The sequence below is a fragment of the Lupinus angustifolius genome, chromosome LG18 (assembly GCF_001865875.1).
Source record: "Lupinus angustifolius cultivar Tanjil chromosome LG18, LupAngTanjil_v1.0, whole genome shotgun sequence".
NCBI classification, from domain to species: domain Eukaryota; kingdom Viridiplantae; phylum Streptophyta; class Magnoliopsida; order Fabales; family Fabaceae; genus Lupinus; species Lupinus angustifolius.
Genome location: NC_032026.1, coordinates 75,752 through 102,337, shown reverse-complemented (window position 1 = coordinate 102,337; position 26,586 = coordinate 75,752). Strand labels below are relative to the sequence as shown.

At 31.0% G+C, this 26,586-nt stretch overlaps 4 protein-coding genes and 3 non-coding genes across 9 annotated transcripts in view; 5 read left to right on the top strand and 2 right to left on the bottom strand.

Annotated features, from left to right (window-relative positions):
* On the top strand, positions 433 to 2,590 carry LOC109332678. 2 transcript variants are annotated; one of them, XR_002105915.1, is made up of 5 exons: positions 433 to 564; positions 821 to 923; positions 1,530 to 1,710; positions 2,245 to 2,328; positions 2,427 to 2,590. XR_002105915.1 is itself a non-coding variant. In XM_019567693.1 (4 exons), the coding sequence occupies exons 1-4, from the start codon at positions 466 to 468 to the stop codon at positions 2,276 to 2,278; spliced, it is 417 nt and encodes a 138-aa protein (XP_019423238.1). In that variant the 5' UTR covers positions 433 to 465; the 3' UTR covers positions 2,279 to 2,589. The 2 variants fall into 2 exon arrangements, 1 of the variants encoding a protein (XP_019423238.1); XM_019567693.1 differs by having other exon boundaries at positions 2,245 to 2,589.
* LOC109332337 (transcription factor DIVARICATA-like) lies at positions 3,127 to 7,229 on the top strand. 2 transcript variants are annotated; one of them, XM_019567286.1, is made up of 3 exons: positions 3,127 to 3,235; positions 4,456 to 5,180; positions 6,535 to 7,229. In XM_019567286.1, exons 2-3 carry the CDS (start codon positions 4,801 to 4,803, stop codon positions 7,028 to 7,030), a joined length of 876 nt encoding a protein of 291 aa, XP_019422831.1. In that variant the 5' UTR covers positions 3,127 to 3,235; positions 4,456 to 4,800; the 3' UTR covers positions 7,031 to 7,229. The 2 variants fall into 2 exon arrangements, with proteins under 2 accessions (XP_019422831.1, XP_019422832.1); XM_019567287.1 differs by lacking the exon at positions 3,127 to 3,235 and adding an exon at positions 3,721 to 3,793.
* Positions 7,390 to 7,469, bottom strand: TRNAL-UAG. The gene has a single exon. It is a non-coding gene; the product is annotated as a tRNA-Leu (tRNA).
* TRNAL-UAG lies at positions 12,277 to 12,356 on the bottom strand. Its single transcript has one exon. It is a non-coding gene; the product is annotated as a tRNA-Leu (tRNA).
* Positions 13,757 to 13,830, top strand: TRNAN-GUU. Its single transcript has one exon. It is a non-coding gene; the product is annotated as a tRNA-Asn (tRNA).
* The window catches only part of LOC109332757, a 27,463-nt gene continuing 16,109 nt past the window's right edge, over positions 15,233 to 26,586 (top strand). The window contains exon 1 of the mRNA XM_019567778.1: positions 15,233 to 15,247. The gene's annotated coding sequence lies outside the window, so the exon portion shown is untranslated. The remainder of the gene's footprint in view (positions 15,248 to 26,586) is intronic.
* On the top strand, positions 24,210 to 26,189 carry LOC109332761. Its single transcript, XM_019567785.1, has 7 exons — positions 24,210 to 24,373; positions 24,456 to 24,542; positions 24,701 to 24,883; positions 24,961 to 25,128; positions 25,262 to 25,315; positions 25,505 to 25,651; positions 25,742 to 26,189. The coding sequence occupies exons 1-7, from the start codon at positions 24,233 to 24,235 to the stop codon at positions 26,114 to 26,116; spliced, it is 1,155 nt and encodes a 384-aa protein (XP_019423330.1). The 5' UTR covers positions 24,210 to 24,232; the 3' UTR covers positions 26,117 to 26,189.

Genomic DNA, 26,586 nt, shown 5'->3' with positions numbered 1-26,586 from the left:
AATGACAGTTATTTATTTCCCCTATGCTGAAATATGCATAGTTGTTAATAATGTATGTTCTACTGGAACTAAAATTGAATTGATCAGAACTATTGGATATGTTTACTTTATTAATAACACAAAAAATATAAATGTCACTTACCATGTTGAATCACTAATGACCCATTGTTTTAGCTGCAAAATTTGACATGCAGCTGATGTAGTGAACAATCATCCACTCATCTTTTGTCACATTTGACCATATCTAAATCAACCACTTTTTTAAGGTTGCATTCTTAAATTAATTTATCTTATCTAAATCAACCACTCACTCTTCTATATTATTATGACTTGCTTGCGTTTCTGTGAATAATCATGATAAGAAGCTGAATCTTCTCGAATATTAGTTTTCATTGTTATTTTGTTTCACTCGTTATAAACAATTAGCTTTTTTGATTATAGGTTGATCCTAGATAGGAGGATACAATGAAGGACGGAAGCTCGAGGAAAAGATTGAAAAACATGTTTAGCGAGATAACGATTCAAGATGCGGCTTGGCTTTGTACACTTTCCGAGTCTGAGATTGTAACCACCATTTTCCCTTCTTTTCTTTATTGAATTCATGTATCACTTCATTGTTCTCATTCTTCTGTTATTAAATAATAATAATAATAATATTACCAGAGGATAGAAGAAAGTCCAAAAAGGGACGAGTATAAGCTATTCCCAAGAGTTGGAAAATAAAGAAATAGTAATCCAAAAGTAACAAAGGAAAATTGGAATTTTCGTGTGTTTTATATTGGAAGTTAGCTTTTGATATTCAAAATTTGAAATTTTTCAGGAGATGCTGATTAGCTTGAAATTGCTGATCATTCAGCGTGCAAAAATGATGGGCTATGGCGAACTTGCTAATAAATTTGACCTTAAGATGATTCGAGCTATTGGTATGGCTTTGTTTCTAACTAATCTGCATGCCTATGATTCCTTGATTGTACATGCAAAATTGTATGCTTTTATCTTTTTTCTGTATTTCATTATTACATAATTTTGATATTGAATGTGTGGCAGGGATCAAGAGGTTTAAATATTAAAAGAAAAGGAAATGAAAGAAAGCATTTCCCTAGTATTGGGGATTTGGTATATTGGTTTAACCTTCACTAAGGGTCTGGAATGGACACTTCTCTTTGTGTGTATGTAAACAATAATTAATTAAATTAATATCTCAAACTGTTCTTTGCTTGCATCTCCTGAAATCTTTAAAGGACACTGGTTTATCCTGGGGTCTGCCACCACTTGGCTGATGCATTCCTATACAATGACTTTCTTGAATACTTCGGTCACAATTCATAATCCTTCTCGATGCTTTCAACTTGAATCGCTGAGAATTAGAACTGACTTGAATTTCACTATATTGGTTGCAACTAGTTGAAATACCAAGTGCATTAAAACCATTCATTTCTTGCACTATTAGCTAGATAATATATGATTACTAATGAACTAAACTATTTGGTTAGCTGCAATTTTCTTACCTCCCATGTGCCTTTTTGCAGCACTTGTTTTGATGGAACAACTTAAAGTAGAGATGGAGGATTCATCACTTATCCCAGATACAGTGAAATCTTCTGCTTTTTTAGATGCTTGCAACTTGTTGAAATGTAATAATGAAGTTACTCAAACTGTTGAAGAGCTAAGTAAAACTGTCGGTGCTGATATACAACCATTATTGAGAAGGTACGTTTATCAGCTTATTATTTTTCTGAGAATTTGCAAAATATATGTAAAACAATGGCAGTATGAATTGTTTATGTTTTTGTCTGTAATGAGTTTTGTACATTTTTAGTGATTTGTCATGGGTGATGGGGATTAAATTGACTATGCAAGTTTTTAACAATGTTATCTATAGGCTATGCTGCAGAGAACCAAAACTATATTACCAATGAATAGGGAACAAAATTATCCAGTTCTCTCAACTGTACAGTTGTAAAAGATGTACCCTTGTACTCATTCAATACAATTTTGTCTAACTGTTAATGTGAAAGTAGTTGCTTTCTCTGTTCATGTGTTACATTACTGCAGTATGGAATGTTAGAGGGGGGGAAACACTGAGGGAAAATTGGCATGGGTCATACATAACCTGAAAATACCTTGTCTATTTGGCAATCATGCCTTGTACCTTTTTATTTTATTTTGGTTACAGCCTCTTATGCTTGTTATATCTGTATGTAAGTGCCAACATTAATATTCTGATTTGTTTTTAACTTTCAGACAAAATAAGCAGAAAGTTGGAAGCAAAGAATAAAACTAGCTGTTCCTGGCTTAAGACAACCTCTCAAAACACTGATCTTGAGTGTCCTCATCATTGGTGAATACTCACTAATTATTGGTTTTTGAAATTTTTTGTTCTCTTTGCATTGCAGAGAATAGCTGAAATGAATTTGCTAGTTAAGTTTAGAAATTTGTTGCAAGAATATGTAGCAAATGTGTTAGTACATGTCTATATTGGCAGTAATGAAAAGGGTGTGTGTAACTATGTATTTGATCCTTCAAATTCTTTTGAGTTTTGTAATGTGAGCACATGTTAAGGATACTGCAACTGTTATTAGGAAGAATACCAGAAAGACTACCATTTTTCACCATTGTAATAAGAGGAAAAATTGTATGCACTGAGTGATAGTATTATATACACTATCACAATACATCATTTACTATTCATATTTAATCATTATTGATTCTTATAATATATCAACGGTAGAATGTGAACTAAAAAAGGCATGCAACAAAACAATAGCAATCAATATAGCGTAAGAAAATGACACTTATTTATTGGAAAATGGTATATACTTCTACATTATAAGAAAAGTAACATATCTTTTGAAAGTGTATCTATTACATTTCCATACACTATTTGCTCTATGTTTCATATCATCAGGAATTGTTAATGGTTTCTCTCCAATTCTGTGCCTGCTTTCACCAAATGGGTAAATAATATATTGACTATGTAGACTAACATTATATATACCACTCTTAATTTAATAAGAATACATGCAATGGATACTGATATATGGAAAGAAAAATAAGAATAAATAAAGAGTTGGGATTGAATAATAAGACCAAAAGTATGGTCAGATAAAGAGAGAGAAGCATGTGAGTGATGTCACTATACACTTATATATATACAACTTTATTTGACTCTTCTCTCTGTACCAACAGTCTCTCAGAAACTGAAGATTTGTTGTACTTCACAACACAGATAAAGGTGATGACTTCATTATTTTCACATATTCCCATAAATCATCCCATCAAATATGATAATATTTCTGCTTCTGTTATCTCATCTGATCTTCTCACTTCTGATACTAGATATCATTTTCTATTTTTTAATTTATTAGTATATATGGAAAATAATAATCATATAAAGTAAAAGGGGTTTCAAAAGATTCAATTTTTTCTTGTCTTTAACTTTTCTTTTGGTTTATTCCTCTATTTTCTCTCTCTCTGGATTGTTTAGCATGTGTCAGATAGATATTAATGGGTATTGCAACTTGGTTTTGTTGCTTTTTCAATACTACTTTGTCCTGTTTGTAGTAAAGCAGTTGTTACTTGTGTTGGAATTTGGGACCAATTGTGACACATCCTGCATCTCTCTCTCTGACTTTTCCCTTTGATGAATTACTACTCTTTCTCTGACCCTTTTTTATTTAAGTAAAAAAAGAAGGGAATCTCAATTATTAGATGAAACTAATTCAAAATGAAATGTTTTAAAAGGTGTAAGATTTTTCTTTACTGAATGGAATCTATAGTTGATTTTACTAAGGTATGTTAAGCTGTGTTTTTACTTGTTGAAATTGACCATTTTGCAAACTTTTACTGAATGATGCTGTTATTGATATCCAAGCTGGTAAAAATGATTTTTGAATCCATTTGATAATCACTTTGTTACTACTATAACCTTTTTCTTTTGTGAAATTTCAACCTGGATAGTGCTACTATTTGTTTCTTCTAGCTTTGGCCTTCAGGGTTAAAGGCCTTCAAAATGAACTATTATCTGTTACATAACAAGAGTAGAAATTTGCATATGTTCAGTTAAAATGAAAAAATGAGATGTTGAATTTGCTCAATGAAAATGAACATTATAACTGTTATGTACTTTGGTTAGAATGATATATTTTTGTGGTCCTGTGCTGTTAAAACTGTTGCTATCAATATGACTATGGATCAATAGCAATTTGAATACTCTTGTTATCCATCATGCTCTTCTTGGTTTTTCTACTTTGTTTGCTTTCTGAAAATGTCTCTTTTCATAATATTAAAAATCCAAACAGAGTCCTAATTACTATCTCATTTATTACTTTCAACATCAATTTGTAAATTTTCACTTGCCTTAAAAGGCCACATATTATAGCATCTGTGTATTTATGGTTGTCAGATATTTTTCAAGTTCTAACTGCACTTTGTTGGCTTTTCATTCATCAATAGGGGTAAGCAAATTCACAAGAGCTCAGTTTTTATGAATCCTGAAGCAAAATTGCCGTCGAAATTTAACATACCTCAGAGAGTTTTGGCATTTCATTGGTAATAAACTTCCTGGCATCTTTGTTGGCTATAGTTCTGGGTTGGACTGTGTAGGCTGATCCAAAAACATAGCATACCATCAAAGTTAGTATTAGAATTATTCAGTATTCATTGTTAAATCTAGTTCTATAGTTCTTGTGAAACAAACCAGAGAGTTTATGGAATTTAAGGTGAGTTTCACCTAAGATTGTTAGCTATTAGATAGAACTTCCTGTGATAAAATTCTGAAGTTGATTCATTCAAGACTAGATGGCTGTGGATAAAGTTGGTAGTAGCTCTGAGTGGAGCTTAGAGCAAGATAAAGCATTTGAAAATGCTTTGGCAACTCATCTTGAGGACGCTTCAGATCGATGGGAGAAGATTGTGGCCGATGTACCAGGGAAAACTTTAGAAGAGATTAAACATCACTATGAGCTATTGGTTGACGACATTAACCAGATCGAATCTGGTTGTGTGCCTCTGCCATCTTATCATTCTTCTCCCGAGGGCTCAACAAGCCATAGGAGCAATGAAGGAGCTGACAAGAAGGGAAGCAGTCTCTGGAATTATAACAATGAGTCTAATCCTAAGGTTTCAAAATCAGATCAAGAACGACGAAAGGGTATTGCCTGGACCGAGGAAGAACACAGGTTATTATCTTTGCTTGCACATTTAGAAAATCCATATATGCTGGTATATATGTTTCTAGTAAACTGCATAAGGTAGGTTACATATTTTTAATTTGCTACTATTTCTGTCCGACGGGAAACATTCTTTATGCTTACGGGGTAAGATTGCTTATATCTATTCTCCCCAAATCCCTTGTAGGTTGGAACTTCGTGCACTTGTCCGCCTCTTTTAATTATTTCTGACTGAATTTTGTTTTGTTTAGCCATATGCTTTTGAGGTTACATGTAAATTGTATCTGTTTATGGACTCTATATCCTGAGAAATCGGAGTATCATGGTGTATTCATGCCACCAGAGGTTCCATATTTATTTTAACTAATTCATTCATATGAACTTTGTCAGTTTAATGCCCTTCCAATCTCTACTAGTTTGAGAGTTTTTAGAAACTGTTTTAGAAGTTTTTTTATTAAACCATTGCATTTGGTGATACTTAACCAGCTTATGGAATTGCTTTATGCTTTAAGGTGAGGATGAAGTGAGTAAAAACTAAGAATGAAGTATGCACAGACAGGTTGACAGCATTTATGGTTCCATAGAATAGGTGGGCATAATTCTACAAGATAAATGTTAGAAAACATGGTTTAGCCCAAATAGAGAGAATAATTGAGTGTGAATATTCTGAATGTGATAAAATGAGAGAAGGTGATTACAAAGAGTGTACAATGGAGCTTATATAGTAGCTAGCCTCTATAACCAGCATCCAACTAACTCAACTAGTATCTCTATTAATAAATGTGCATATACTTGGTTCATTATTGGTTCTTATTCTTCTAGCCTTTGCATAATGTCTTATGTTATGCTCTTTTACATAATTCAGACTTTGTCAACCTATGCATCGTACTTCTCATTTTATAACAATTATTTAATAGTACCTTTGAGATCTTTCTGGTTTCCGGTATGATGTTTATGCATATCAATATGACTATCAGTAACATTCATTGTAGAGATTAATCATATGACCCTGTCAGTAACATATTAACCATAGAGATACGCTAAAGATGCAGCGGTTCTTATATAGTTAAGTTGCCTAACAAGTACTTTTAGGAAATCACGAGAACTTATCGTAACAGTATCCTGAATTTTACAAGATACATCGATGATGTTCATCATCGCTATAGGCTATATTCTTAGAAGTCTGGGGATTTTGCAATTTTATTATTATTGATGTTCATTTGTTAGGCTTTTGAGCTTTTGTTACTTTTGTTTTCCTTTGATATTGAGACATGATTTCAGGTTACTGATGTTCGTTTATTAACACTGCTAAGCTTTGTTTTATCTAATAAATATTTTTCAAATTTTCAAATTGGTTAAACAGGTTATTTCTTCTTGGTTTGGAGAAGTATGGAAAAGGTGATTGGCGAAGTATATCTAGGAACTTCGTGGTAACAAGAACACCTACACAAGTAGCAAGCCATGCCCAAAAATACTTCATTCGTTTGAACTCGATGAATAAAGATAGAAGGCGATCCAGCATACATGATATCACAAGCGTGAACAACGGAGACGTTTCAGCAGCTCTAGGACCAATTACCAGTCAAACAAATGTTGCTTCTAGAAATTCTACTGGAAAACTAACCAAACAAGGCCCTCCAACCCGAACCGGAGCCTCGGTTGTAGGACTATATGGTCCTCCCACTGTAGGGCAGGCTATAGGAGGAGGACCCCTTGTATCTGCAGTTGGCACACCAGTGAATCTTCCTCCTCCTCATATGGCTTATGGTGTGCGAGCCCCGGTTCATGGCGCTGTTGTTCCCGGTGCAGCAATGAACTTTGGTCATATGCCATACCACATGCCACAGCCTCATAGATGAAGGCCTAATGTATAGAAGGAAACATTAGAGATGGCTTCTTAGAGTAGATATAATTGTTTTACTATTGAAATGTATCTGTATTGGAGAGCATGAAAGTAAAAGGTTGTTTTGTAGAGAATTATAATTTTATATTGTTAGTCACATAAAGTGGCCTATGCTAAGAGAAAGGTTGTGTAGCTTTAAATTATGTAACTTATTTTGTATATTCTGTTATATATCATGTACCTTGTATTTTCTTCCTTTTGTTTTTCTCATGTTGTAGTGAGAATGTTGTTTCATTGCACAATAAACTTTTTGCATAAAATTATGATAATATATATGAAAAAAATATGTGATTTTAGAAATAAAAAAATAAAAAATGACAGCTGTGGGATTTGAACCCACGCCCTTTCGGACCAGAGCCTAAATCTGGCGCCTTAGACCACTCGGCCAAACTGTCACGTTGTTGCTAATCTGTTCCAATTCTGGAATCATCATATGTCGGTTTCAATTATTACTATGTATCTTTGTATCATTCTTTATTAATACGATTAATTATTAATTCCTTTAGATACACGGATAAATAAGTGTCTTTAAACTAAATTGAAAACACAATGAATATTGATTCAAGTGGTACATGTTTGATTTTTCATAATTGTAAGAAGTTTAGTGTTATCAACTATAATGTACTTACATGTAGTTAAGATATGAAATTTGTTTAAGAACAAGATGCACAAGGGTGGACATATCAGCTAAGGCACAGTTATTTAAATCTATAATATGCATACAAAGACAGTTGGTTTTTAGTCATCACTTATGTCAATTAAATTTTGCTCTAAGTTTTTTTTGCTTTCATTTGACAATTGTAATGGTGTTATTATGAATGTTATCACCTAAAGAAATTATGAAATTTTTATAGTATGATCATAGTTCGAGTTATCTCTAACTTCGTTGAAAATGAGAATTTTTTTTACGATCAACATCATCTCTAAGCTATCAATTCGATATAAAAACAATTAAAAACTATGTTATCACCTAAATGAATTTTATGAAATTTTTATAGTAAGGTCATGGTTCAAGTTATCTATAACTTTTTTTAAAATGAGAATATCGTCTCTAAACTATTTTATCATCTAAATGAATTTTATGAAATTTTTATAGTAAGATCATGGTTCAAGTCGTCTATAACTTCTTTGAAAATGAGAAGAATGTCTACGACTAACACTGTATCTAAGCTATTAATTCAATATAAAAAATAATTCAAAATTATCTTATCACTTAATTAATTATGGAATTTTTATAGTACAGTTATGGTTCGAATCGTCTCTTACTTATCTGAAAATGGGAAGAAAGACTATCACAAACGCCGTCTCTAAGCTATTAGTTCCATTGAATTAAAACAATCATATATTATAAATATTTTAAAATCAATAAAAATCAACTCGATATTTTTCAAATAAACAAAAATCAAGCAAACAAATTAATCAATCTTTCAACCTGAACTACAAAAATAAAATATTTTTTTTAATAATTGAATTTTAAATAAATAATTTTTAAGGGTATAAAAGTCTATGTGATTAGCGATGGTACTATTTAATACAAGTAGACGAGGTGTTAATATTTTTTCTCATCCGTAATCGACGCTCGAGTTCAGAATCTTTGTTTAAAGACCATTTTTATCTTATTTGGGCTTAATAGAGAGTTTTTTTACGTTTTATCTGTAGAAAACGTAGTGACGACTCCATATCAATTAGAAAATGTTGAAATCGAGTTTGCATCTTCCTAAGTCGCAGAATCGGTCTTCCAACTAAAAATCGGGTCGCACACTTGTGAATTTGCTTACCGTTATTGATGAATGAAAAGTCAACAAAGTGTAGGTAGAACTTCAAAAATATGTGACAACCATAAATACAAAGATGCTATAATATATGGCCTTTTAGGGCAAGTGAAAATTTGGAAATTGATGCTGAAATGATAAATGAGATGGTAATTAGGGTTTTGATTGAATTTTTAATATTATGAAATTAAAAGAGACATTTTGAGAGAGCAAACAAAGTAGAAAAACCGATAAGAGCATAATAATATAATACGAGCATTCAAATTGCTATTAATCCATAGTCATATTGATAGCAACAGTTTTAACAGCACAGGACCACAAAAATATATCATTCTAACCAAAGTATATAACAGTAATAAAGTTCATTTTCATTGAACACATTCAAAATCTCATTTTCACTGAATACATGCAAATCTCTATTCTTGTTATGTATAATAGTTCATTTTGAAGGCCAGAGGTAGAAGAAACAAATAGTAGCACTATCCAGGTTGAAATTTCACAAAAGAAAAAGGTTATAGTAGTAACAAAGTGATTATCAAATGGATTCAAAAATCATTTTTACCAGCTTGGATATCAATAAAAGCATCATTCAGTAAAAGTTTGCAAATAGATGTAAAGCTCTTCAAAAGTGGTCTTCTTACATCAAAGTTCTTCAAGGTGATCTTCATAGAAGTGACAACAATTCTGAAACAAATATCCATTTATAAATAACATTTGCAATTGATATTAGATGTGCTAGCTTAGCTTTTTGGACACACATATCAGATATCACTAGTCACAATTAGTCTTTGGACAAGCTTAGTCCTTTAGATGCGTTGACTCATTGAATGAGCTAAGTTCTTTGCACTCTTAGACTTTATTACAAAAGGTGTTTTTAACATATTTAGCTTATGAGAATAATGAGATTCTTCAAAATATTTGTCTTCTTCTTAGGTAGTCGTATGTAAATCTCCTTTCCCTTTTTAATGCATCATTTTATTTATTATTATTTCTATTATTGCACAATAAATAATAAATGTTTTTATTTTTTATTTTTTATTTTTATTATATAATTAAATATAACTAAATATATTATTAATATATTTATATTATTTAATAAATGTATTTCTATTATACTATTATTTTTATTTTTATATTATTAAAATTTAAGTTTTTATTACAATAATTTATATATTCTAACATGTTTTTAATAATTAAATAACCTAGGTTGAGAAGTGATTTCACTCATTTATATTGTCTCTACCCGACATATCTAATATTGTATCTTAACTCTAAATTAAGAATAAATTGTTGTTATTAGTACTCTCTGCCATCTCTCACAACAGGTAGGTGATTCTCTACAAATGTTGCATTTTCTTCTATTAGTTTATATATGTTATATATTTAAGAACAAATTTTTAATATTAGCTATATTTATATGTCCTATAATTGATCTTAATTTAATAAAAATTTAAAGTGAGAATAGGAAATAAAAAATTTAAAGTGAGAATATGAAATACAAAGTGAAAGTTGAGATAATGAATGAAATTGAAAAGGTAATAATACCAATTGATGTCAATTTAGTTGGATATATCCATTTGATATGATTGAAATGTAATGTTATCCTTCTCTATTAATTACATTTCAATTTTTATTAAAAGGAACCACAACAAACATACTGAAATAATATTTAATCATAAGCAAAAAAAATTATGTAATGAGGAGTTCTTCAATTTCTAAAAGGGAAAATTAGGAACATTAAGAATTTATAAGGAGACGGGTAATAAGAAGAATGAAATGTGATTCTAGAAAGTTAATTTAAAAAATAATGTGAATCTTAAAATAGTAAACATCAAATATTGAGCAAAACCAAACTTAATGAAGAAGAAACTTAATTATAAGATTAGTTAAAGTTATTGTCCTATATAAGACCATACATTATAATCTACATTTTTCATCAAACTCCAACTTGTTCAACCTCTTCTTTTAAAATTATTTGTAAACCCACTACAAAAATTCTCTTCTTCATCATGGCTCGTTCTATTCCTTTAGTTTCCACTATTTTTGTCATTCTTTTACTTCTCGTAGCCACTGGTAAGTCTCTAAATAATAAATGCAATTATCTTATCTTCATTCCACTATATATCTTCTTTAATAAATTAAATGAAAGACTATTATTTATCCTGGTCTACCTTACTTTATCTCAAAGTTTTAAACATGATTATATTACACGATATACCCAAAACAATTGTTTAATTTTTATGGGCTACATTTATTCTAATACAATATCTTTTAATTTAAGTTCTCATAAAATAATTTTATTTTATCCTTTCAAAGTTTGAATCTAATGTCTTTATTAATCCCTTGAGTTTTTAATCCTTATAAATCTTGTCATTTTGTTTATAAAAAACTACCACATGTAATATATCTAGAGATATTGTTGTCTTTCGAATCACACTTTTAATTACCAATTAAGACCAAAAAACCAAAAGTAGTAAAAAAATTAAGTGTGGAATGTAAAACCTTTGCAGGTTATAACCATTTTTTTATAAAAAGAAATAAAAATCACCATACTGTAAACTCAGAATGATTTATTTATATCTATATCTTATTCCTCATCCCATGACTTGCATTTTAAACGTCATTAAATATGAACCTTAGATGAAGGTTAGATAGCTTATATCCCAAATTATGTTTTCAATCTATGTTATTGAAATTGTTTGCATTGCATATTTGAACCTCTTCATTTATGAGAATAGTAATATATACATTTATCATCTTAATGTTTTATTAAGCAAGATCCTTGTATGCTAGACCTACCACTTTATTTGCATCACTCATTATCATTCTATAAATTGAATTTATCAAAATCACAGTCTTTTATTCATCAAATCCAAGTTTATTTCCTTGTCATTGTGAGTTATATAACTCAGTTTTTAAATTTGTTGTTTATTTGTGTTATTGTTTTGTGACTTAATCAGAAATGGGGTCTAGAATGGTTGTCGAAGCAAAGACTTGTTAAAGTAGGAGCCTCAAATTTAGGGGAGTTTGTTTTTTTAGCAAACGTTGTGCTCGTGTTTGCACTACTCGTGAGAAGTTTACTGGAGGACATTGTCGTGGCTTTATTCGGAGATGCTATTGTACCAAGACTTGCTAGTAATTTCATTAAATTTGTATAGATGATGAAGAATTCATTCCTTCTCATTTGTACTGTAGAATACAATAAAGTTCTTCACGTGATTTTAAATAAAGCTTATTTATTATAAATAAAAAATATCTTCAAAAAAGAAGAAGAAATTATGCCAATAAACTTACCATGTAATTTCTTCTTTGTTTTTCTCATGTTATAGTGAGAATGATGTTTCATTGCACAATAAACTTTTTGCATAGAATCATGATAATATATATGAAAAAAATATGTGATTTTAGAAATAAATAAATAAAAAAGAATTGACAGCTGTGGGATTTGAACCCACGCCCTTTCGGACCAGAGCCTAAATCTGGCGCCTTAGACCACTCGGCCAAACTGTCACGTTGTTGCTAATCTGTTCCAATTCTAGAATTCCAATATTGCAATTTCAATTATCTTTAGATAAAAGGGATAAATAAGTGTCTGTAAACCAAATTCACAGGAAATAACTTATACAAGCCTAGTAGTTTTCCTTTCTTTTATATTTTTATATTTAAAACAAATCAGATAATTTTGGCAACTCATAGCTCAAATTCAAACCTATATATAAAAGAGTTTCCTAAGCCATATTCCTTTAGATATATTTTGGTTATCTCTTGTGTCTTAACTCTCAAGTTGTGTCTTGCTTATTGAGTTTATTTGATGTAATTCCTTTATAACAGTGTACACTGAAACATATAATTTATGGTGTGTTATTAGACTTGGCTTGATTTATAAATTTTGATTTATTCTTCCCTTGCTAGAATAAAGCTTGGATGTTGTTGATTTAATGTTTTTAGGATACATCAATGGTAGAATTTGATTGCGTTATGGGGAAAGGCACAAAAACACAAAAGAGACAAGAGAACATTGTTATTAATCCATGTTAAATATATAACAACAACAAAACATCAATCATATTGGGTGAGGTCGGTTACATAAATCAAATGCAACATTATAATAATCGTCAATTCATATTAAATATAGTCTTAAAAAAGGATTTGACCATAGAAGGAGCAATTGATTTTCAGATAGGATTAATGGTGGATTGAAATTTTAATTAATGTCAACTCTTTTCATCCAAACCTATTCATTTTGTTTGATGTGTAGGTTTAATAAGTGTTCCAACATATATATATTTGAGTGATTTTGAATTGGCATGTTTGGGAAGTTTCTTGTTACATGAAACTGTATTCTTCTTATTTAACCTTCCTTTTATTCATGAGACTGTTGAGGCACATTGTGGTTACCATTGTATGGGGGTAAGTGTTATGCTTCCTTCTCCCTTACTTACATATCATATCATATCACATGCACCTTTTCGCATTCTTGTTAAGCTTTACATCTTCATCATTATCATCACCGTTTACTTTACACCAAATCCGGAAACTATTCCTCCACTACTACTATCATCACTATAACTACAACGCTCTCACCATCATCACAACTACTACTAGTTCACTTTTGTTACCACCACAACTAGTCTATCATTACCACCACTATCAACAATATCACTATTACTATCATTGCCACCACCACATACACTATTTTCATCAATTCATTACCAATATCATGCCATCACTAATGTCATTACCTCTATCATCACCAACTCCTCAATGACTGAAATTTTTATTAAAACATATAGATGTATATACACCATTAAATTAATAAATGACTGAAATTACTATACTTATTTATAAATGTATAAATAGAATAATGTTGTTAGGAGATACATATGTAGCATATTAGAGCATTGACATCTGCTGGAATAGCTCAGTTGGTTAGAGCGTGTGGCTGTTAACCACAAGGTCGGAAGTTCGAACCCTCCTTCTAGCGATTTTTCATTTAATTTTGTATTTAAAATAAATAATTGTCTCTACAGTATGAATAAGGAAGGGTGATTGTTTGGGTTTGGAATCCCCGATGCTTTACTTTAGTCATGCAAAACCATTTTCCCCTCAACACCATTACATTTTACAACCTTTTTTTTGTTGTTGCAATATTTTGACATTTTAGTAATAAATATTAATAGAGGTTTAAGCAATTCCAATTTAAAATCATGGAACTAGTGAGATTGAACTAAACTAAAAAAATGTAGTTCAATTTTGCGGTTCAATTGTTTTTTGAAGGAACCATTTAAGATTAATCCGGTTCACAGTTCTAGAGATTCAAAAACCGACAGAACAAAATAACAATTTAAATATTTTTATTATTTCATATATGGTAAATGAATAAGAAAAGTCATATTGACTAAAATATATTTTAGATTTTTAGAGCTTGACTCCTTTAAATGTAATAATATTGTGATTATAAAAAATGAATTATTTTCATAATTGTAATTACATATGACTCATTAGTTGTGTGATTTTATTTTTGGAAAAAGTTAGTTTTTATTTAAATTTTGTAGAACAAATATGATCATGAGTTTGCTTAATAATTACTTCATGATTGATTTAATATGTCAAATAACTTTTTTTTCCAATAACACAAGAAAGATTAATATTCTCTAATCTTCATCAACAATTACTTATTTGATTTGAAATTGTCACATTGAAAATTTTGAATAAAATTGCTTAGCATGCTTAGAGTTTGTATAAACTCATTTTATGAAGCATAATAATCGACTATATTAATAATCAGTGTACCTTATAATCAAGAGTAATTAACCATTCTAGATTTTCATATTTTTTGATTTTACGAGTTTGATCCCTCAAAAATTGAAAAACCCAAAATTGTCCGCATAAATTTCAAATGTGAGTCAAATTAGTCATTTTAAGCATGTTTTACAACACCTATAGGAATTAATTTAACCATAATAGTGCTTGCTAGAGGAGGCGTTGTTGTATGTATCACATATAAAAGCATTCACGTTTGCGATGTTGAATCCTACCCACATTCTACTATGCTCAGAAAGATAGCGTCTGAAAGTGATGTTGAATCCCAAAAATGAGTGTTGTTAAATTATAACTTTGGCATAATGATATTAGCAAAATTGGTATTATTTTGTGGTCTACTATGCATTCAAAGGATTAAACTCGTCTAATGAGTCCTCTCGTCCAAAGAACTATGATCGTCTAAGGACCATGCACATCCAAAGGGTCGATTGTATCTAGTGACACATGCGTCCAAGAGACAAACATGTCCAATGTTTGGTGTGTTTATGAGAAAAACACGTCCATTGACTATTGTCTCCAATTGAGTTAACCTCCAATGGTCCACACACATCAGTGTACACCACCTCCAGAGCCTACACAGTCTTAGTAGGTATTAGTGACACAAAAGAATTTCTGGTTTGTTTACCTGAGATGCACTCTTCACACAATTGATCTGGTGCCTTGATTTGAGGTAAACCTGTCACCATGCTTTCTCTGCTCAATAGGTTCAGACTTTTGAAATTTAGGTGTCCAAACCTTTGATGCCACAACCATGAATCTCTTTCACTTGTTGACAAGAGGCATCTTTGATCACCAACTTGAATACCTATCTTGAAGGTTCTGTTTGAGGATAGTGGTGCCTTCAAGATGTTATTCTTGTCTTGATCAAAAACTCTGAGCATACCATCCTTCATCTCCATTGAGTAGCCCTTTTCAAGTAGTTGGCCTAGGCTTATCAAGTTGCTCTTCATTTTTGGAACATATAGCACATTGGAGATGTATCCCTTCTTTCCATCCTTCCTTTGTATCACTATCTTTCCAATACCTTCAGTTGAGACTGCACTGTTATCAGAAAATTTAACTTTGCTTTTTGTAGTTTCATCAAGAGAAGTGAACCATTCTTTCTTTCCAGCCATATGGTTTGAACAACCTGTATCCAAGTACCACACATCAGAATCTTCATTCGTATTCTTGACTATTGCCATCAGAAGATAGTGTTCTTCACCATCTGACTCATCACCTTGTGCTAACTTGACCTCTTCATCTTTCTTGTTTGATCCTCTATTCACTCTGCATTCAGCAACATAATGCCCATAGTTCCTACAGTTGTAACATTGCACTTTGCTCTTGTCACCTCTTCTTCTGGTCACAAGATTTTTGTTTGAAATTTTCTTGTGATCATAGGAATTGGTTGCAGAGTTAAGTTGTTTATGTGATGATGATGTTGAACCTTCTTCACCCCTAGAGCCTAAGCAGTTTCTGCACTTCTCATTCTGCCATTTGTCTTTGCTCCTTCTATTCTTATTCTACTGACCAACAAACTTCTTGGATTGTTGAGCTTGTAGTGCATGATCTTCATTGGTATCTACATGCCTCTCTTTCAATCTCTGTTCATGAGCTTCAAGAGAGCTTTGCAATTCCTCCAATTTGTAATTGTCAAGGTCTTTGGACTCTTCTATGGCCACAATTATGTGATCAAACTTAGGAGTTAGAGTCCTTAGCACCTTTTCAATCACTGATTTTACGTTGAATGCTTTGCCACAACCCTTCATCTGATTAGTTACCTCCAATTTGTAATTGTCAAGGTCTTTGGACTCTTCTATGGCCACAATTATGTGATCAAACTTAGGAGTTAGAGTCCTTAGCACCTTTTCAATCACTGATTTTACTTTGAATGCTTTGCCACAAACCTTCATCTGATTAGTTAATGTCATAATCTTGGCAAGGTATGTTGATATGCTTTCATTATCTTCCATCTGAAGTAATTCATACCTTCTTCTCAAGGTTTGCAGCTTCACTTTCTTGATTTTATCAGCCCCTTCATGACTTTTCTCCAAGCTATCCCAGGCTTCTTTTGTTGTCTTGGCACCAACAATCTTCTTAAAGTTGGCTCCATCAACATATTGATGGAGTAAGAACAAGGCTTTACAATCTTTCTTCATTGCTTCCCTATGGAGTGTTCTTTGAGCTTGACTTGCATTGACTCCTATTTCTTGAAATCCATTCTGCACTACTTCACTCACTTCTTAGAATCGAAAGATGGTGTGCATTTGTATCCTCCATCTTTCATAATTCTTGGAATCTAGAATTGGTAGTGTCATGGAGAATCCATTGATGTTTGCCATCTTGTCCCCTTCTTGTAGAGTTACCAGCTTGCTCTTTCACTGCCTTCTTCCTCGATCTTTTTGAACAAGAACCACACAGAATCTTGCTCCTCCTAACTCTTGATACCACTGTTAAACCAAAGCCAAATTAAAGCACACTCTTGCAGACACAATGCACACTCACTCATATGCAGTAACAAAATGGCAATGGAATTGAGAGAGAAAGAAAGTATATAGAGTATTAGAAGATGGAATAGATCAATGAATAACCTCTTTGTATTGAATGAATCTAAACATAACAATACAACACACACTTCTTCAAAGTCTTACAACATCTTCTATTTATAGTAGTTTTCCCAACCTACTTAACTAACTAAAGTTTCTATATAATGAAACTTTACTAATTACACAATAAAAAGCTAAAATTACTTTATCTCTAATAAAAGGAAGGTTATGTGATGGTTTTGTGATAAAAGTGATTGAAAGGGAATGGCATAGAAGATACACCTTTATAGAAAGTGTTTTGATACCATGTGAAAGTTGTAACTTTCCATCGTAAATAAATAAGATGATAATAGAATCGTGAAGACAAGCTTGATACCATGACTTGATGCAAGAGCTTGAAGATGACAAAGGAATAAAAAATGAACAACAAGAAGAAGAAACCAAATGAAGAAATACCTTTGTGTATTATTGAAAGTAAACGAAAAAGTATTGTAAATATTCTCCAATTCTTGATTCTCTGAGGGAAGAATCAAATACATATATATAACTCATACTGCTAAAAATAGCTACCAGAAAAAACAGAAAACTAACTAACTTTATTAAAATAGAAACTTTAAGTGCTTTGAGTATTATTGGATTCATCTTGATTAGGCTTTATTGATGAAGCTTTAGGATTCAATTTATTTGTTGTTGACACTCCATAGTGTGGGGCAAAGTTGATGGTGTCTCTTACAAGTAAACATTACTTTCATAAATTAGAGGATGAACATCAGTCCAATGATAAGGTTGTTATTTTGTGTAACCTCAAGGTAGTGTTTAAAATCTTGAAAGTAGTCTCTACAATTATAGGTGGTAAGACTTTAAACACTTATCATTCTTATATATCACATCATGGGAACCTCTTACATACACTAACTCTATGTTTTGACTATGCATAAATTGATGCTTTGGGTACACTATTTCAGTCTTGATAAAATCTTATGAAAGCTTTCTTAGATTATGTAGCCACCAATGGAAGGTCCCCAAAAAAAATTAATAATTCATGCGTCTAAGTATGATTCATATTGTTATAAATTTTTTGATATTTAAATGTGATAGAATTATTATGTTAAATAATCAAATTAAATTTTCCTAGTTCAAGTAAGATTTATAACTGTGGACATAAATATCATGAAAAGTAACGTGTAGATATTGAATGTTTTATTTCATTTTTATTTCTAATAATTTTAAATATATAAAAAATATTAGGTTAAATAAAATTAGGTATCCATGGAGTGCATTTGGTGGATATTGTTATACCTCAATTATGACATGCGACCTCTCAGGCCTATGCATATACTAGGCGTGCCACCCATTAAACTTAAATATCTCCTCCAATATTTTATTCCCCTCCAAGGGGAGCCTTCCACGACTCGAACCCGTGACCTCATGGATAAATAGTCACTAGCTTAATGGTAGCAACTTAGTGGTATGGTGACTATTTATCCAAGAGGTCATAGGTTCGAGTCGTGGAAGGCTCCCCTTAAAGGGGAATAAAATATTGCAGGGGTCTTTTTTTGTAACACCCCAGTTCTGACATGCGATTTCCCGGACCCATGAATATACGCATGTTACCCATTAATAATATGATAGAAATATTAATGATATGTTATTGTCTAGAAGTAATGCTATGTATCGCTCTAGTACAATGTCAATTTAGTAAGAGTTGTTACATCGTTGCGTGGATGCATGTAGTGAGAAATAAGAAAGGGTTTACACATTTGCGTAAATGTGTGCGGGTAAAAGAAGCTAGTTTACTAGTTTTGGATACAAATGGGAACATAGAATATATATCTTACATGTAAATTAATGGGAACGGAGATATTTAACTATATTTTTTTTCTAGAAGTTTATTTTTAAAATCTGGATTACTTGGAAGGTCATTAGTTCCTGTTGTTTTTAAATACCTAACGAGAATTATTGTTACCCATTTTGTTTCGTGCCATTCCGAATGGTTATCATATGTTAGGAGGAATGGTTTACTTTAGTAAATATGATGAAATAATGTCATGCTCAGGGTCATCAATTTGAGGTTGCTATAGTGTATTCGACCACTAATATAGGCAATACTCAAATATTGATGGAAATTACTACCTATTCGAGTTTACCTCCTCCAATTTTTAATAGCTTCGTGTGTGATTCGATTATTAGTTAATGTAATCTTTATGAAATATTCTCTGGTAACTTGTATAAATAAGGAAATTGCAATGACTCTCCTCAAATACATGCTTATTAAATGTACAAGTAAATTAAACTATTGGTTTAATAATTACACATAACCGTTGCCCAACATAGCTTATTGCAAATATTGAAACAGGTTTCTATTATTAATAACTACGAGAGAGGCATAAAAGCGAAAAAGTAATTATTCAACTTGGATATTAGAAACAACGACATTGATTATTTAGGCACAAAAAAATAAGAAGCCCGTGGCCCAAACAATATTCCTCGCAATCTCTGTTGGTTTTACATGGGTAATCTGCAATCATTTAATACCAAAAATGAAGGAGTCTTACGAAATGGGAATGAAAATGAAAATATATCTGAAATATTATGAAAGAACAATGAAAAAGGAGGGGGAAAGATTTACTTACTATGGGCATCGTTGGGATAAATTAGAAAAATGAAAAAGAAGAGGATCAGTGCATGAAAATAATTAAATGGTTTAGCCATATTTCCAAAACATCTACTAGTAACTAACTAAAATTGATTTGGTCGTTTTATAATGTAAACAAATGTTATATTCTATTCACGTCGGCTAATTATTTGATATAAACTTCTTAAGTTGTAAGTTAACTTTTGATGGATAAATAGTCACTAGCTTAATGGTAGCAACTTAGTGGTATGGTGACTATTTATCCAAGAGGTCATAGGTTCGAGTCGTGGAAGGCTCCCCTTAAAGGGGAATAAAATATTGCAGGGGTCTTTTTTTGTAACACCCCAGTTCTGACATGCGATTTCCCGGACCCATGAATATACGCATGTTACCCATTAATAATATGATAGAAATATTAATGATATGTTATTGTCTAGAAGTAATGCTATGTATCGCTCTAGTACAATGTCAATTTAGTAAGAGTTGTTACATCGTTGCGTGGATGCATGTAGTGAGAAATAAGAAAGGGTTTACACATTTGCGTAAATGTGTGCGGGTAAAAGAAGCTAGTTTACTAGTTTTGGATACAAATGGGAACATAGAATATATATCTTACATGTAAATTAATGGGAACGGAGATATTTAACTATATTTTTTTTCTAGAAGTTTATTTTTAAAATCTGGATTACTTGGAAGGTCATTAGTTCCTGTTGTTTTTAAATACCTAACGAGAATTATTGTTACCCATTTTGTTTCGTGCCATTCCGAATGGTTATCATATGTTAGGAGGAATGGTTTACTTTAGTAAATATGATGAAATAATGTCATGCTCAGGGTCATCAATTTGAGGTTGCTATAGTGTATTCGACCACTAATATAGGCAATACTCAAATATTGATGGAAATTACTACCTATTCGAGTTTACCTCCTCCAATTTTTAATAGCTTCGTGTGTGATTCGATTATTAGTTAATGTAATCTTTATGAAATATTCTCTGGTAACTTGTATAAATAAGGAAATTGCAATGACTCTCCTCAAATACATGCTTATTAAATGTACAAGTAAATTAAACTATTGGTTTAATAATTACACATAACCGTTGCCCAACATAGCTTATTGCAAATATTGAAACAGGTTTCTATTATTAATAACTACGAGAGAGGCATAAAAGCGAAAAAGTAATTATTCAACTTGGATATTAGAAACAACGACATTGATTATTTAGGCACAAAAAAATAAGAAGCCCGTGGCCCAAACAATATTCCTCGCAATCTCTGTTGGTTTTACATGGGTAATCTGCAATCATTTAATACCAAAAATGAAGGAGTCTTACGAAATGGGAATGAAAATGAAAATATATCTGAAATATTATGAAAGAACAATGAAAAAGGAGGGGGAAAGATTTACTTACTATGGGCATCGTTGGGATAAATTAGAAAAATGAAAAAGAAGAGGATCAGTGCATGAAAATAATTAAATGGTTTAGCCATATTTCCAAAACATCTACTAGTAACTAACTAAAATTGATTTGGTCGTTTTATAATGTAAACAAATGTTATATTCTATTCACGTCGGCTAATTATTTGATATAAACTTCTTAAGTTGTAAGTTAACTTTTGATAATGCTAAATAATTAGCCAATGCCTCATTAATACAATAACGGGTCATGCTTGCCCCTTTAACCTACTCAAATGGTTGTTTGACCTTACTAAGAATCACGCATGAAAAATCAAGGATTTCCACGATTTTGTAATTTTCTTTTCTCCCTTATTATTGCTTCACAGGCATGACCAAAAGTCCAAAAGAGTAAAATTAGTGTTGAATATTTGCCAAAATGTTTGTGGGGATGGTGGGTTTGGTGACTTGTTGCACATTATAACCATTTTATAATTCATATTAGTTAGAAGAATAAATTATATTCACACACTCTAAATTTTAGTAAAATTATACTCACACATTTTATTTTTAATAAAATTATACAAATTATTTCTCTTTTCATTGTTTCTGTGCAAACTACCCCGAATTTATATGCATACCTTACTGTGACTACCGTGCAGGAGAGATGAGTATAATCATTTAAACAAAAAATAGTGATAATTGTAAGTTTAAGTTGAACTTCAAAGGGCATCAGTGTAATTTACTCATAATTATACATTAGCTAAAGTAAATTAATAACTTATAAACTTGATATAGAATTTGATTATGAAATCACTTTTCTCTTTTGTATATTTCAGCAAATCTTCTTAGAATTATTGGTGCATTTTGTATCAAACTAAAATGAGTTTTTCACAATTTATTATCTATTTACTTTCATTTGTACGGTGTTTACTCATCATATAGGGAATGGTGGCGAGATAAATTTTGACACATGTTACATTGTTAAGTATGACAAATTGGCAATGATCTTTTCTTACGGCTTAAAGGAGAAGAAATGATAAAACATTGTTTAACCTCACAAAATATCTACAAAATATGGTATATACTATGGGAGCTAAGTCCGACTAGTATAAGTAGATGTTGCTTGAATATACGAAAGAGAAGAGTGATTTTATAATAAAGTTGTATATGTAAATTTAAAAATGGTCAATTTATTCTAGCTAAATTATAGGAGTTTAATGTAATTACACTCATCACCTTTTTTGTTTAAAAGATTGCACTCATATCCCCTGCAACGTAGTCGGTGTAATATATGCATACAAATTAATGATGGTTTGTGTAGGTGCAAAAAATGGAGGAGTTAATTGTAGAGGAGAAAGTGTCGACAATGGTAAAAATAATGGTGGTTAAGGTCGAGTTTGTAGTGAAGCAAACTATTTTTCAAACTTAAAATTGAAATCATAATGCCTTTTTCGTCGTTTTGAAAACTAATACGTCACTATGTCATGATTGTTTTTAACAATGCAAATTCAACAATCAAAATATGTTGGATACTGTTAAATATATATGCGTAGTTCAAGGGAATGATTTTTAATAGCACTCGATAAAGTAAATGTCGTTTTATCTATACAATCAACAATGTTTTTCATAGTGAACAATGTTGATTTTATTACATCAAGATTCAAGCATACCATATCATGATGCTCTTGCCTACATAAGACTCATAAGTAGGTTAATGTAGTTGACCAACACAAGACCAGATATATAACCTTTGCTATTAATCAACTAACTCAGTTCATGGCTAAACCAACCTCCACTCACTATAATTGTGCACTAAAAATCCTTCGATATCTCAAAGTAACTCCTATATTGGGTCTCTTCTTCCCAACAAACTCAACAATTCGTTTGGATGCATATAATGATAGTGATTGAGCTTCATGCCCAAACACTATAAGATCTGTCAGTGGATTCTGCATTTACTTAGGGAATTCTCTCATTTCTTGGAAATCTAAGAAGCAAAGAACAATATCTAAGAGTTCATATGAGGTAGAATATAGAGCTATGGCAATCATCACTTGTGAAATAAAATGGTTATCCTATCTCCTTGATGAGTTGCACCTGCTTCCTTCTACTCCAACTACCATGTATTGTGATAACCAATCAGCAATTTACATGGCATCGAATCCAATATTTTATTAGCATACAAAACATATTGAATTCGATTATGACACAGTAAGAGAATAATGCATCAAATGAACACTCAAACTTTTGTTTGTTGCTTTAAATTTACAACTTGTTGATGCACTAACAAAATCCCTTGGACCTAGAGACTATGTTGTGATCCATCTTAATCTATATATTTTAAATTTTTCTAATGTACCAAAAAAACAAAACAATTTTAGGAATCTATTACTTTTTTTATAATTATGTATTTAAGTTTTAAAATTAAAATATTTTAATTATCTTTGTATATTTCAAAACAATATAATTAGATTGAAAAATATGAGGATGACTTAATCTCAATTTAATTACTGGCACATAAGAAAATAGGGGTATGAGTTCAGACAAATCAACTCAATTTGATGATTCAATCCAATCTAAGCTAATTGCATTTTATTTTATTTTTATCTTTTTTTGCGTGGCCATTGTTTTACATCCCATGACCAACTCAATCTGATTACTCATATTAAAAAACAATATTTAACTAAATTCGACATTTAATGTAATTACCAAAAGTGACGCCCCTTTTCCTTTTTAAACAATAAAATATTTGAAAAACATAAAAAAAAACATTATGAAACAAGGATGCAACTTCTTTAATTATGTATAAAAACTATGTGATGCTCTAGCCTCTAACAAGGTCGTCGAATATAATATTTATATTTATATTACTTTTATTAATTTAAGACAAAAAAATTTCACACTTCCAATTTAAAAATGATAACAAAGGTATTTAAAGATCTAAAAACATTTAGAACTACAAGAAATGCCCCTAAATTGGAGTGGATTGTAAGTTTGTCAAAATGACCATTCTATCAATCCTGTGCTTGTTTTTAGTAATCTACAAAGTTGATGCAACATCATCACATATATCTAGACTAGAAGAATTGGAGTTGGAGAGGCATCTCAAACTCATCAACAAGACTCCAATTAGGACTATCCAAGTATTATATTATTTATAACTTAATCCACATTTTTTTGTTTATTTGTTGTTGACATAATCTACGATAATTTTATTATCTACAGACAAAGTTTGGGGATATTATTGATTGTGTTGATATCAAAAAGCAGCCAGCTTTTTATCATCCTTTGTTGAAGAATCATAAGCTTCAGGTATGAGTTATATCATTTCTACATAAGAATCTTTTTTTGTTTCTTAATAAAATGGATACTAAACAATTTTGTTATATATAAATTGGTTATAGAAATAAGAAGATTGGATTTGTATATATGTTAATTAAATTGTGTAGAAATGTAACATGTTGATGTAGAGAATGCCTAGTTTTGAGAATAAAAGGAGAGGAAGAAATGAGGAAGGAGTAGCAAATAGAAGTTCAGAATTTGAGAAAGTGTTGTGTCCAATTGGATCTGTTCCAATCCGTAGAACAACTAAAGATGACCTTATTCGAATCAAATCTATATCAACTTTAACTCGTGACTTCCCTCAAAGTCATGTAACTTTTCGTATTTCTTTATTTTTTTTATTATTATTGTTGTAAATCATAAATATAATATAAAATAATTTTGTTAGTTTGCAGCAGTCTACACGAAGAAATGGGATAATAATAATTATTATGGGGTTAATGCAAACGTCAATGTTTATAATCCAAGAGTAAAGAATAACCAAATGAGCAATGCCCAAATAGCAGTTCAGAATGGTGAATCTTATGGAATTAACTCTATCCTTTTTGGGTGGCAGGTAACTTTCAATTTATTTACTTAATTTCACCACATAATATATTCTCCAAAACCAATTTATTTACTTTAAAATTTGGACTTTGGACTATCTTTTAACTAAAAACATTTACTCATTTTTTATTTGGTTGCTACAGGTGGCCCCACGACTCTACGGTCGAAAAAGTACACATATCTTCGCACTATGGACGGTGAACAAAATAAAAATCACATATTGTCACATTTTCATTCATTGCATGATTACACATTATTCCTATATTGCATGAAGTAGTGTATTTATTTAGATATTTATAGTTTTAGTTTTCTTTTCTTAACTTGTTAATCATGGATAAGCAAAATGAAAGTTGTGAAAGTGATAAAAAGTTGTTTCAAAATTACAGCGCGACACATTCAATAAAACAGGATGTTACAATATGCTTTGTCAAGGTTTCATACAGATTCACAAAAGTATCTTTCTTGGCATTCGTGTAAGGAATGTATCATCTTATGGAGGACCACAATTTGAATTCTCTCTATCAATTTCACAGGTATAAATTCTGATATTAAACGAATACAAGTGTTTTGTTTGAAATGAAGCAATATAATATAATATAATTATGGTGGTGGTGGAGTTGCAGGATCCATATTCAAAAAATTGGTGGTTAATAATTGATGGGAAAAGTGTTGGGTATTTTCCATCAGAGTTATTCTCAAACATGTCTAGGGCTGATGTAGTTGGATGGGGTGGAAGAGTTTATGGTGTTGTGGATGGAACTAGTCCACAAATGGGTTCAGGGTATTTTCCTGATGGAAATTTAAGACATGCATGCTTCATGAGACGTATTTCATATATTGTATCAGGATCACTTCAACTTGAACAACCAAATCAGAAACTTCTTCACATTTCTGTTGATAACAGTAATTGCTATAACGTCAAATATTTGGGATTTTTGGATGAAAACAATCGAGACACCATTCAATTTGGAGGGCCTGGTGGAGATTGTGGCTTGTGATGTGTGATTGATGACTTTGTAATAATAATCCTAAACAATAATTTAATTTCTTATAGGTGTTTACTTAATTTCTAACTTCATTTTGGCTCCTCCAATGCATCATATTTTAATACCCATTGCCCCAGGATAACAAGGACAACATTTTGCATATGCACATGCCAGTATGCCACAACCTGCCAAAATATTTGATAAATTTTAAACAATTTTCAACAACAGTTTTATACTTTTATTGTACATTTCAAATTGTTATATATTTTAATGACATGAATGTAATTAATTGGTTGGCCACAAATTTGGGGCATGGTGTGGAAGGAGGTACATAATAATGCCTTAAAGATAAATATTAAGCATGAAGCGTTAGATTTATATATAATCAATATACCGTTTATCATTCGTTTTTATTACTTATATTTAAAGTTGATTAATATAAATGATATAATAATAATATAAAAACACTGCATATCTCATTT